The sequence below is a fragment of the Hyaena hyaena genome, unplaced genomic scaffold, assembly GCF_003009895.1.
Source record: "Hyaena hyaena isolate Hyena2069 unplaced genomic scaffold, ASM300989v1 scaffold_577, whole genome shotgun sequence".
NCBI lineage: Eukaryota > Metazoa > Chordata > Mammalia > Carnivora > Hyaenidae > Hyaena > Hyaena hyaena.
This window is the reverse complement of record NW_024081204.1, coordinates 433,340-447,387: the sequence shown is the minus strand read 5'-3', so window position 1 is coordinate 447,387 and position 14,048 is coordinate 433,340. Positions and strand designations below refer to the sequence as shown.

Below are 14,048 nucleotides of genomic sequence, written 5' to 3'. Positions count from 1 at the left end.
CAATAATCATTTCAAGATGGTAGGAAAAAAGGAAAATGATGGTGGTCAAGGGGCTATCTTGTGATGATCAAATGGTAGGCAGACCTGAGTTCAGCAGTGTGTGACATCAGGGTGACCTCTCTGAGCCTGTGGCCTTATCTAAATAATAGGAATAATAATACCTGTTCAAAGTATTGTTATGTAAATTGCTTTGTATAGTGCCTGGTTTATACTCTGTGCTCAAGAAATGGTAACCCTTGTTATTTCTTATTATCGATTTTATTTAACTTTACTATTTCTGAAAATGCAGTTAGATACGCATAAAGACTTTGCTGATTTAATATCTAATGTGTTTATATGAATGTGTTGCTTTTTCACACATATGCAACGATGAAAAGATGTCATTTGCTTCTTTAAAGTATTCAGAAACGATTTCATATTCTAAACCTCTCCCAGAAGGAGATCTTGTAAAAAGCTGTTACCACAGAGTGTTGGTTATGTTGCCCTCCCTAGCCGCGGAGATCAAATCCTGGAAGTGAACTCAGTCAATGTCCGCCATGCTGCGTTAAGCAAAGTCCATACCATCCTGAGCAAATGCCCCCCAGGACCTGTTCGCCTTGTCATTGGTCGGCACCCTAATCCAAAGGTGAAGTACTTCATATTGTTCTGAATATGAAAAGATGGCTTGGTCATTTGTCCTATAGCAATGGTACACATATTCCTATGATAACACACACTCTTTGGTGAGACAGTTCACCCAGCTGGGCTTCGAATCAGCCTGTGGTCACACAGTGGCCATGGTAACTGATACACATGGGAACAAATCATTGATGTGGACTTCTTCATCTTCACACTCTTAGAAATTTTATTAGAAGATTGTAACAGTGTTATTGGTGAATATGAAATGTGGTAGAAGATAAGAGTGCTGGGTTCTGAGTGACTCTCAGCTGTTTGTTTGATCTCTAGTGAGATACTCAACATTTTTGGGTTTCAGCATCAAGAAAATGTGAGAGCATTGGATTAAATGATCTGTCCAAGCCATCCTTGACCTGAGGAGAATACTTCTGTAATTCAGGCTTAAGAGCTCACTCTTTTTTTTTTTCCAGCAGATATCACATTGTTGAATTTGCAGATAATCATAGCCCCTGTATCATTGGCCTTTGTGTTATTTGGTTGTATCTCTTTTATGCTTAAGCAGTCGCTTTTAATTTTTTTTAGGTTAACCAGAGGGCACCTCAGCAAATTCAACTCTACTGGCTTTGAGCACTGTTTTTTGTTATTTCAAGGACTTGATGTAAAAATCCTTTTAAATTAACTTGTCTGTAATATTGGAATCAGATTATATTTTACAAAATTTAGATTTTCCCTTTCAGCAACTCAAAATGCTCCTTAAGAACATTAGATCTTTTTTGGGGCACCTGGGTGGCTCAGTCGGTTAAGCGTCCGACTTTGGCTCAAGTCATGATCTCACGGTTCATGGGTTCGAGCCCTGCTGACAGCTCAGATCCTGGTACCTGCTTTGGATTCTGTGTCTCCCTCTCTCTGCTCCTCCCCCTTTTGCACTCTGTCTCTCTCTCTCTCTCTCTTACTCTCTCTCAAAAATCAATATACATTTTTTAAAAATTAAAAACATTAGTTCTTTTCATGTGTATCATATGACCACATCCTCTGTATCATTTGTACTATTTATTATTTGATTATATCCTAAGTGTCCCAGGCTGCTGGCTTGATGGACTTGTGTGCCATTTTGAGAATAAGAAGTCTGTTTGGAGCGACCTTTGGGTCCTCCCATTTCTGAGATTTCTTTAGTGTATTCATTTCATGACATCATTTTTAGTGTTTCAGTGGTGTCTGTTTGTTGTACTAATTCTCCACGGTGCTTGGACAAGGATTGCCATTAGACTGATTCAAAGTCAACTCCACTACTATTTTTTTTCCCAGATTGTCTACCTGCATCCTCATATGTGTCTTAAATACAAACTTCTTGAATAAATATCATTAAAATAATATCAAGTCCTGATCCTACCTTTTTCCACTTTTTCCTACTTGTCACTTCCTGTTTTTCTCCTTTATGTTTTCGAGTTCTGACATTTTCCCTTACAATCTCTTCTACTTTGTCTCCTTGCAGTCCCCATGGCTCTCTTTGGGCCATTTTTTTTAAGTTTATTTATTGATTTTTGAGAGAGAGTGCGCAAGCCGGGGAGGGACAGAGAGGATCCCAAGCAGGCTCCATGCTGTCAGCAAGGAGCCCGAAGCAGAGCTCGATCCCACCAACCACAAGATCATGACCTGAGCCAAAATCAAGAGGCAGACACTTAACCAACTGAGCCATGCAGGTGCCCCATGTCACTTCTAACACCGCTTTGCCTCATACTCACAGCTCGAGTGGCCTTGACTCCTTCCTCCAGGGTCCTTTCTTGGACTCCATCACCTGCTTCCCCCTTAGGAAGCAATCCAGTAAGCTAGAGCTGACCTTGCACATCCCTCAGAAACATAATAAAAAATTAAGTTCTCAGTGGCTTCCAGTCATTCGTTTCAAGGCATGTCTGACTTCAAAATCCATTCCAGAAGAGCACGGGTCACGATTTGTTTGGAGGTCTGCTTTGTCTCATCCCAAAAGCATCTACCTAATTTGCCAATACAGTCCAACACCAGAATGGCATTTCAGTGCAAAGCATAATAATTCTGATGGACTGGTGGTCTGCGATCCTGTTGAATACATGTTGACTCATGTTCCTAGCCACAGTAGATGATCATCATGATGGTGTTGGAGATACTTGCAGCAAAACCAGATTTCAGTATTTGTTTTATGAGATTTCACATTTCTTCCTAGGTAAACATGGTGTTCTTAGTTGTAACATCATACTGTATTTTTCTTTTGGTCAAGATTCCATTTTATGTTTAATGTATTTTCATACCGCTCACCCCAGCATTTCATGCCAGTACTACATTTTGATACTGAATGTATGTACTTCCTTAGTTTTCATGTTGTTCCAGTAGAAATACCACAAGGCTCTTCTTTTCTTCTGTTTCTCATAATGACTGGCGCAGTAGCTGCCCAACTGGGATAGTCAAACCTTCCAGGTCTAGACAAGCTAAGATTTGGACTTACTCAGGTCACAGCTCCTAGTTTATGTTAAGTAGAAGAAGGTCATAGAGGTCCATAGAGGTTCTCAGCATGATTAGAATTATCCAGGAAATCTTTCACTTATTTCAAAACCTGACCATTTTTCTCCCACTCAGAAAAAACAGTTGCAAATATTGAAAGTCTAATGTCAAGAAAAATTTGCAACCACCATCTAGGCTTGTATTTTCTCTGACTCACTTATACAAAGTTACTTTTGCTTTATGAAGTATATGTGTGTGTGTTTAAGTGTATATGCCTTGTGCATGTATACGTATATATTTTATTTCCTGTGAAGCCTGCGAGAAAGTATTACATAAAAGCCATGACATGATTATGATTTATCTGTTAGATTAAAACGTGATGCTAAATCTTGCATAACTTTATTTACTTATTAAGACAAATTGCTATGCTTATCCAAATATTACTTATGCCAAGTGTTATTTTAGTACATAAAATTACCATTCTATGTCTACAGTATTGTTACCTTTAAAAAAGAAACTCGATGCAAGTTATATAATTGTCTTCTAAAATATTTCATAGTTTAGCATGTATCAGGCTTTAAATTTTTTTTTCCATGAATAATGACAGTTAGGGATAACAACTAATAGGGAAAAAAACCATGATCCCAATAAATATAGAAAGAAAGGAAGAGTTATAAAATGACTATTTTGAAAACTTCACCATAAAAATTGATTCAAGTAAGAATAATCAATGATGCTAATACCCTTGAGTAAAAATATACAAGGAGCAGAATATTGATGTCATCTCAAGCTGTCTCCTCACAGATTACTCACTGATGAACCAAAAAAAAAAAAAAAAATCCAGTAAAGAAATGTGGTGAACTCTGTACTAATCAAGTGGTCATGTGGTCAGAGTTACCACCAGTCATGATGAAACATGAAATGGTGACCCTGAGTGCCTGTCTGATGCACTGAAAAGGAAACAGTTGTTATAGTTTCTGCCCAAAAAAATGCATAATCTAAATCTCAGCATGAAAAAACTGTTAGACAAATTCTAATTGAGGGTTTGATTGGCCTGGCCTCCTTCCAGAATATCAGTATTGTGACAGGCAAAGGCTCAGTAGTGTTTTGGATTAAAGGAGTCTAAAAAGACTTGATAACTAGATCCTAACTTGAATTCTGGATTGCCAAAAATGCAATTTCTATAAAGCACTACTATGCGAAGGAGTTGGGCTGTTGACAGTCCACTAAAGATCCACAACAAGTTAAGGAGCTTGCACCAGAATGCAAATCAGTTACATCACTGGGGCCACCACTCAGTTCAGTGGACATTTTTTCCCCCAGCGAGACACTGTTGGGAAAGAAGCTGAGTGTTGATAAGCATTCTGGAGGAAAATCCTATCTCCTCAACAAGCTGGCATCAAACTTCCTGTGAACTACTTCCGTCTACTAACACATTTTGAGTAGCATTTCTGAAGGACGGTGTTAGTACAGTTGGCTGAATTGGAATATGAAATGTATATTAGACAGTCATTTGTGTCAGTGTTAAATTTCCTGGAATTGAAAATAGTACCGGGGTTGTTAAAGAGAATGTTCTTGCTTTTGGGAGGTTTGCAACTAACCTCCTATGTCTGCAGCTGACTCCCGAATGGTTTAGTAAAATGTTAAGCGGTATATGTATCTGTATAAAGAAAGAGCATAAGTGAAAATGTAGAAGAATGTTTTAAAAAAAACACCAATGAAGAGTATACTACTCTTGTGTTACTCTTACAAGTTTTATGTAGGTTTGAAATTGTTTAAATAAAATCTAGGAAAAGAAGAATTCACCGAAGTGAGTGTTCTAGAGAGAGGCAGGTATCAGCCATGCAACACCTGAATGATTTAATGAATTTTGAATACATTGTTTGAAGCAATATGTTAACCTGGCTATACTTCTCATACTCCCTGAGCTATTGCTTCAGAGGATGGTCATAATCTCCGGTCCTGTGGTTTTCCTCTTTATTTGCATTCAGCCTCTGACTCTGGTCCTAGCTATTTTTATTGGGGAAAAATAAATAAAACCGTCTAACTTGTGCTTTCTGCTGAAAACCAGGTTTCCGAGCAGGAAATGGATGCAGTGATAGCACGCAGCACTTATCAGGAGAGCAAAGAGGCCAGTTCCTCTCCTGGCTTAGGTACCGTATTTGCACATTTTCATTCAACACTCAGAGCCTCTCAATTAACCTTCCCCATGGGGCACTCCCTCATGTAGTGTTAGTGGATTCTTTGTAGTTACCAGGTTTGGCAGAAGTAGCTGTCCAAGAGATTCTGTGCATTTTCCTGGCAGCTACTTTTGATTTCTGCAGTTATTTAATGTGCTTTATTAAAGTCCTAATTATGCATGCCTCTTGTACTAGAAGATCATTTGCAAAAATGAGTTAGCAGCATTTCATGTGTTTATGTACAATTCATATGGAACGTTCTAGGTAAAAATGAAGCAATCCCAAAATATCAGTTGTTTGACAGACACAGAGTGTTCTCCATTCCAACCCCTGAGGTTTCTTTACACAAATTAAAAGTTTCTACCTAGTATGGCAACTATATTTCAATAATAAGTCAGTATTATTTTTTAAGTTTCAGCTTAAGGGTAATAGAGGCTCCCCAAATCCTGATTTTCCTCTTCTTTAAGTGGGAAAGTTCAGGCAGGGTAGGATTGAAATAGTAAGAATTTCATATGAATTTTAAATGTGAAACATTGCATCAAGTTTTGAAAGTAATATTTCCGGTAGAATGGAAATCCAAAGGGACTCTGCAAACGTGTCTCAACTCGAGATATTACTGATGTTAAGACTGATGTCGGGAGGAAAAGGAACTGAGACATGAGTTACTGGTTGTCAGAGGAAAAGGAAGCCATAGGATTTTTTTGGCAGCCATGTAATACCCTGATTATCTGTATCCATAATTAATATATTTAAAGTGGGCACAGCCATAATGGGCTCTTTATTCAGCCAGCTCCTTCTCCAGACCCGCCTGCGAGCTGTCCTCTCCTAAGCCTGGCATCCCTACTCGATCATTTATTATGAAAGATTTTATTAAGCTATGAACTTCATGCCCAAGATCGTTTTGCTCATGGCATGTAATTTAAAGTTTCAATGCTGAATCTTCACATCCTTCTACTGAAAACCAAAACAGGTATTCAACCCTCTCCCCAGTTTCCTCATGAGTTTCTTGAATGGGGCTTCTTTGTTCATTGATCCTTCAATCCATTCAGCAGGTATCATGGAATACTTCCTAGACCCAGGTGCAGTGCTGAGTACCGTAGAGTCAGATCAGTGAAGGGCTCAGCCCTGTAGATAAATAGCTGAGGAAGGAAAATGAGAGGCATCCACTTATAGTTAAATTATACTGTGTGTATGGAAATTGATATATGGGTAATATAAAATACTCTCAAGATTTCAGAAGAAGTTACTTACAACTGGGAACATCATGGGGATGGTGGCTTCTGAGGTAGGGCTTGAAGCATGAGCAGAAACTTGGGAGGTGGGATAGGTACTTGGGTCAAGTGCATGCATGTCTGTACCATCTATGCACGTGGGCCATCAGTGTCGATCAAGCAAAGAGGAGTTAATATGTTTGACTCCTTCTTTTCTAATTGAGAATGACAGCCTAAGAATTCGAGCTTTGCTCTTTTAACATTATGGTGAATTTTCCTTCCAACAGGTACCCCCTTGAAGAGTCCTTCTCTTGCAAAAAAGGTGAGTCAAGGCATTCTGCTGCCTTGCTCAGCTGGCCCGCGAACCAATTCCTGGAGCCTAGCAGCCAAATCTGAGGGCCCACCCCATATTTCTGTCCATGAGTCATTTTGGTTACTTCACGCAGACAACTACAACAATGCCAATTTGAGAATATAAAAATGTGTGTTTCTTTTATTAACTGTTTATCTAGGAAAAGAATAGAGCAACAAGATAAAAGAATTGAGCTGCAGCTCGTTTTTTCTTTTTATCTTTTTTAAATGTTTATTTATTTTTGTATAAATGTGTATGCGGGGTAGGGACAGAGAGAGGGAGACAGAGAATCTGAAATAGGCTCCAGGCTCCAAGCTGTCAGCACAGAGCCCGATGTGAGGCTCGAACTCACAAACCATGAGATCATGACCTGAGCCGGGCTTGACCATTGGAGCCACCAAAGTGCTCCGTTAGCTGCAGTTTGAAGGATAGTTTTCAAATGCTCCACAGTAAAGGGGTCCCTGGTTGGTTTGGGGGTGCCCATGACTTTAAGGAGACTGGAATCTTTCTCTGCTGGTGGCTCCTCCATCCTAGTGGATCAGAGCCCAGGATTCTCAAACTCCCCTCTTTCGTGTTCCATCACTAGGTTGAACCGGTGGCTTGGAATTTCATTCTGTTTTCCTATCTCTCCCCCCAGTGTTTTTCCTGGGATGGTTGATAGAAGGCTGCTGTGGCTTTTCTGATCATTGCTAAGAATTTTGCACCCCCCCAAAAAAATCTTTTAAAAACATGTTCTGGCAACAAGCATTGGCTTTCTCATTAATTGTTTAGTTCAGCCATCCTGAAGTAAGTGACAGTGGGTGTTTATTGTCACCGGTTTCAGAGGACCATGGATGAGAACAGTGTTCTTGGAAAGACAGGAAGTAGTTACCGTCTCAGGTAAGCAGCTTCGGCCATGCCTCACTCACCATCCACCACTGTCTTCTCCAACAGGACACCCTGAGTTCTGACCCCGAGCCCTCCCAGCACTTTGCCCCTGGCGTCCCAGGCCCCCTGTCAGACTTCATGGTGGCCGGCTCTGAGGACGAGGATCACCCGGGAAGTGGCTGCAGCACCTCTGAGGATGGTGGCCTGCCACCCAGCACCCCCGGTAAACCATCACTGTTTTCTGACTCGGGCCACGTGGGTGTCCATGTTAGAATGCTTTCCTGTGGACAGAGAACTGGGGCCCACGCCTCTGGTTGAATAGAAGCCATCTTTGTTCCCTGACTAAATTCATAGTTTATTTTTGGAAAATGCAGCCCACCATTTAATGACGGGCCCTTCGAGTCTGCAGTAAAGGGTCCGGGCGCCCATTCTGTACCCAGGGTGTTGGAGGTGGCTAAACCAGACAGCATTTAGATGCTATTTACATAGCATAGTCTTGAAACGTATGGCATGAAATCAGGTTGGCAACCTGATGGCCTTATGTTTTAGGAGAATCCTAGCCAAGTTCCAGCTCCCTTCCCTCACTGGGCTCTAACTTCATTCATTTTAGAAGGTGGCAAGGGAAAGATTCTGAACCTGTAAAAGAGATGTTATCCAACAGGTATTTTTAAATCTCATTGATTATGTTCTCACTATAATATGAGATAATCTCATGTGGACCATATTGATTTCTCAGGCTTCTGCTGGTGTGGTTTGCTTTTTAAAAAATATTTTTTGGGGGTGCCTGGGTGGCTCAGTCAGTTGAGCGTCTGACTTCAGCTCAGGTCATGATCTCATGGTTTGTGAGTTCCAGCCCCGCGTCGGGCTCTGTGCTGACAGCTCAGAGCCTGGAGCCTGTTTCAGATTCTGTGTTTCCCTCTCTCTCTCTCTGCTCCTCCCCTACTCATTCTCATTCTCTCTCTCTCTCTCTCTCAAGAGCTGTCTCTCTCTCTCTCTGAGCTGTAAACACAGAGTCTGACGAGGGACTCAAACTCACAAACCACGTGATCATGACCTGAGCCGAAGTCGGACACTCCACCAACTGAGCCAGCTAGGTGCTCCTGCACTTTTTTTTTTTTTTTTTTTTTTTACCTTCTAATGTCTGAACAAGAACATCCCTATCCTATCTTTGGACAGGCAGACTTGACCACTCTGGCTCTCATTTGAAGCAGCTGACGAACTTGCTCTAGTCTCTGACAGAAACATTTCAAGATGGAAGCACGTGTACTTTTTCTTTGATTCAACAAGACGTGAAGGATTTGTCGGGCTTCCCCTTCTCCTGGTTGGAACTTACAGAGAGCATCATCGCAGGCTCCCTGTACCATGTTCTAGGAGCTTATACGCCCCCGTGCCCAGCCCCCACTCTTTGCTCCTGTGATGAACAGGGGGCCTCATGTGATAAGGTCCAGAGCACAGGGCTTATCAGTCTCTGGGCGTCCCCCCCAACCCTGAGACGCTTCCAGCGGCAGCGTGTAGTGTGAACCCCCGCACTATATTAGGCATCAAGAGTGTTGATGAATTAAGCATTTGTCTCTAGGCAGCATATACCTTCAAACTGAACAATCCAGAGATTGAGGTTAAAAAAAAATTTTTTTTTAAACAAGAAAAGAGGCCAGTAGGAAAAGAAGCTGTCACCCTACAAATCCTGAGAAGCCCTGTCATCTAAGCCTGGTGTTCAGTGGCCAGAGGATGAACAGGCAGCAGTTGTGAATGTGGGGGTGCTTGTGTGTAGTGAGGGGGTTGAGCTGTCAAACCAGGCCAGACGGGAACCCTCTCTCATTTGATGATTTCTCTCTCCACCCCCACCAGCTCACAAGGAGCCGGGAAAGGCCAGGGCCAACAGCCTCGTGTGTCTGGGAAGCCACCGGACCTCGGGGCTCTTCCACAAGCAGGTGACTGTTGCCAGACAAGCCAGTCTCCCCGGGAGCCCGCAGGCGCTCCGAAACCCTCTTGTCCGCCAAAGGAGGGTGGGCTGCTATGACACTGACGACGCCAGCGATGAGGAAGAGTTCGATGGCGACGGGGACTGCATTTCCCTCCCAGGGACCCTCTCCGGTCCCAGCAGGTCTCTGCCAGAGGACGACTGTAGGCAGGTCTTGATGACCTCTTCCAAAGTCATGAGTATCAACAACCAGGAGGAACATCCCCAGAAAACCCTGGTCAGCAAGGCCTCCTCAGTGCCTCTCCTTGGCCGCTCGCTGGACTTAGACGAGAGGGTCCCAGAGGGCATGGGGGACACTTCTTCCCATTCAGCCCACCTGCTGGCCTCTGCAGAGGCCCCCAAGGGTGGCCCTGGCCGCTCAGGGAAAAAGGAACTATCGGGATCGAGGAGTTCCCCCAAACTGGAATACAAAGCCGATACGGGCACCCAGAGTCTGGCAAGCACAGGTGCCTCCAGGTCCCCCCAGCAGAAGAATGACAACCTGGGGTCCAGGCACAAGCCAGTGGCCAGGGTCAGCCCACACCACAAGAGGCCCGAGGCCGATGCCAAGCCCAGCAACTCCGAGACCGTAAACCTGGCTGACGGAGCCAATGACCCATGTGCCCAGGCCACTTCTGGCAGAGACACCAGGACTGGTATTCTTCCCTGTGGAACCGTGGAGAAGGTAATTGGTTTCCTCTCAGTAACTTGGGATCTCAGTGACTTTTGTGTGAGTGACCATGGAGTGTGTTAGGAAGCAGAGGGTAGCCTGCCTGGAAGAGGGGGAATGGCCGGAGAAACAGACTGCAGCGGCTGGGGGTGGGAGTGGGGGGGTGGGGGACGTGCCCAGGTATTGAGTCACAGATCATTCTGCCAAAAGATGAAATCACTGGCTCACCTGTACGGGGGGCCGTGGGTGGAGAGGGGAGGGCAGAGTGCTAGGCTGGTGAAGACGCTGGGTCTGGTCCACTGACTAGTTGGGGGGCCACCAAGGCAAGTTGTTGGATCTTTGTGAGGCACGGTTGTCTGGACCGTTGAGGAGAGATAGTGCTCTCTGCCCTGGTTGTCTCCAGAGCCGGAGTGACCGTCACACAGTTTAACAGCAGTTCTCTCCAGCCGATGAGGCTCTGCACGGTCCTTATGTTTTCAGACTTTATACGGCGACTATGTATAATCAAAACTACCTGCACCCTTATTGTGAGACTCATGTGACGAGTTGGGCATGCATTCACTTAGAAACTTAACATGCACCCAGGCGCCTGGCAGGCTCAGTCGGTAGAACATGTGACTCTCGATCTCGGGGTTGTGAGTTCCAGCCCCACATGGAGGGTAGAGAGGACTTAAAAAGAAAATCTAAAAGAAAGGGGAAAAAAAGAAAACTTATAATGCACCACTTTAAATGCAAATCAATATTATTTATGTTACAACTTGGTTACACATATGTTAGAACAGTCCAGAATTGTCAAATAGCCTGATTTTTAAAAAACAAATTTTTTTAATGTTTATTTTTGAGCGACAGAGACACAATGCAGGTGGGGGAGGGCGGAGAGAGAGGGAGACATAGAATCCGAAGCAGGCTCCAGGTTCCAAGCTGTCAGCACAGAGCCCAGGACGTGGGGCTCAAACCCACAAACCGTGAGATCATGACCTGAGCCAAAGTCAGACACTCAACCGACTGAGCCACCCAGGTGCCCCTCAAACTGCTTGATTTTAATCAATATACCTCCACTTAAGCAAGGAGAGAGTAAGAGAAACTAATGTTTGCCATCTCCTCGACATAAATAGTTTCTCTCTGAGGCGATTGTAAGGCCGTATTTATATAGATGCATGTTCAAGTGCATTATACAAACATATGTGTAAACAGACCCAGGAAATATGAAGTCATAAAAACTATGTTAGGCAGAAGGGATTTTTGTTAACTATATAGAAAAAGTAGAAACACATCTTTTTTTGTCCTCCTAAAGTCTGTTACTACTTCCAGCTAGCATATGTGTTTTAAAATGCAATGTTCAGCTAATGGGTTAACCTCTTCTTTCAAAACGTATCAGCAGCCAGTTTTGGATAACTATATAAATCAGGGGGTTTGTTCATAATAGTTTATATCTATAAAGTGAGAGCTTCTGTCATTGTGAATGAGTATTCCCAATAAGAAGCTTGAGAAGCATTTAAACTTTTGCACAAAAGTTTAATTCTTTTCATTAAAAATTTAGTTCAAAAATATGATTTCATGTATATATGAGAAAGAAAATAGAATGCATTGCCATTATCGTGTATCTGGGTGGCTCAGTTAAGCGTCCAACTCTTGATTTCAGCTCACGTCATGATCTCATGGTTCATGGGATCAAGCCCCAGGTCAGGCTCTGCACTGACAGCACAGAGCCTGCTTGGGATTCTCTCTCCCTTTCTAGCTGCCCCTCCCCTGCTTGCTCCCATGAACACATGCATGCACTGCCTCTCTCTCAAAAAAAAAGGGGGGAAAATGCATTGCCATTAAGTATTTACTCTCAAATATTGGAAGCTTAAAAGAAAAATACCTTTGGTAAGCAAGTTGTCTTCTGCTATTTTTATTTACTACTTTTCAAATTGAGATGAACTTCACATAACACAAAATGAAACATTTTAGAACACAGGTCAGCGGCACTTGGTGCATTCACAGTGCTGTACAGCCACACCTCTATCTAATTCCAAACCTCTTTCACTGTTTTGAATTACATTTATGCCTTACTAATGCCAAATCTCTTCTGCTGTTTTATATTACATTTATGCCTTACTGCTAAATAGAAATTAAGGGACCCAAACCCTGTGCAGATTTCCTTCAGCAGATACTAAATGATTTTTATGCAGGAAGAGCTGAAAGACACTGTATCCATTTCACCTCTCTCCTCTGCTGCCACCTATGGGCCACTTTATGAAAACTCCTTAACTCAGAGGGTGGATTTCAACTCTGATTTGACTTCTGGGTGGGTTTGTTGTGAGATTTTTTTTTTTTTTTTTTAACAGCAGGTTTTAGACAGAAGAAAGGAAGATGAAGTAATTGACATTTGGCTAAAGTGAAATTTTGAAATGTTAAACGTCAGTTTCATTTATCCAGATGGGTCCTAGCCCTAAGAACCAAACTGAGATGTCGATCTTATGGTCTTGGCTATCACCATACCGTATAAAGACAATAATACCTACATATGTAGAACCTTTTGTGGGCTGTGTATGGTTTTTATAATGGTTTTCTCATTTACTCATCTTTTACTTGAAACTCTATGAGTTAGACAGGGCAAATCTTATCCCCGATTATTTCCCCCATTTTTTCTTCTGTGGTAAAACACACATAACATGAAAGTGTACAGTTCAGTGGTATCAGCTTGTTCATAATGTTGTGCAGCCATCACCACCATCTCCTGAACTCTTTTCATCTTGTGAATCAGAAACTCTGTACCCGTTATATAATCACTCTCCGTGCCCCCACCCCCCGACCAGCCCCCAGAAACCACCACTCTGCTTTCTGTCTCTCTGATTTCGACTATCCTCAGTACCTCATATAAGTGGAATCACACAATTTTGTCTTTCTGTGACTGGCTTATTTCACTTCACGTAACGTCCCCAACGTCCATCCCTGTTGTAGCATGGATCAGAATTTCCTTACTTTTTAAGACTGACTAATATCCCATTTTAAATGTATTCCCCATTTTGCTTATCCATTCACCTATCCATGGACACTCGAACCGCTTCCACATTTTAGCTACTGTGAATAGTGCTGCTATAAACATGGCAGTACACATACTTCTTAAAGATCTGCTCTCAGTTCTTCCAGCTGTATATCCAGAAGTCGGAGATGTGGATCGTATGGTATCTCTGTGTTTATTTTGTTGAGAAAACTCCATAGCATTTTCCATAACGGCTCCACCATGTCACATTCCCACCAGCGCCCAAGGTTCCACTTTCTCGACATCCTCGCCAACACCTGTTATTTCTGCTTTTGATTACAGCCACCCTCGTGGGTGTGAGGTGACATCTCAGTGTTATTCTGATCTGCATTTCCCTGATCACCCACATTTCAAAGTTGAGAAAACTGAGGCTCAGGAAGAATGACAAGTCCATATAATTTCTAGTGGATCTGACCCCCAAGATCTGGATCTTCTGACCCCTCGTCCAGGGCTCTCTGAAATTTCCCAAACCAGCTCTTCTCTGTGTGTGAGGTCTCAGGGCACAGAAAACCTGAAAGCTGACGACAGTGACTTGTGGTTGTCATTGCGCCAGGAATCTCTGGGGAAGCTGACCGTCAAGGATGGCCGTGTCCCTTCCAGCTGGGGGCCAGCCAGTGCCCCGCCCCACCCCGTCCACCGAACAGAGAACCTGCCGGACGCTGCACCAGAGCAACCCAGGATGGGTAGGGTTAT

General features: G+C 43.0%; 1 protein-coding gene across 2 annotated transcripts in view; it reads left to right on the top strand.

Moving 5' to 3' along the window:
- Positions 1–14,048, top strand: part of PDZD2 (PDZ domain containing 2) — a 238,885-nt gene that overhangs the window by 204,862 nt on the left and 19,975 nt on the right. For both annotated transcript variants that reach the window (XM_039256412.1, XM_039256413.1), the window contains exons 13-18: positions 493–625; positions 5,159–5,240; positions 6,766–6,800; positions 7,764–7,920; positions 9,546–10,342; positions 13,909–14,038. In XM_039256412.1, coding sequence (XP_039112343.1) covers positions 493–625; positions 5,159–5,240; positions 6,766–6,800; positions 7,764–7,920; positions 9,546–10,342; positions 13,909–14,038 — 1,334 coding nt within the window. The remainder of the gene's footprint in view (positions 1–492; positions 626–5,158; positions 5,241–6,765; positions 6,801–7,763; positions 7,921–9,545; positions 10,343–13,908; positions 14,039–14,048) is intronic.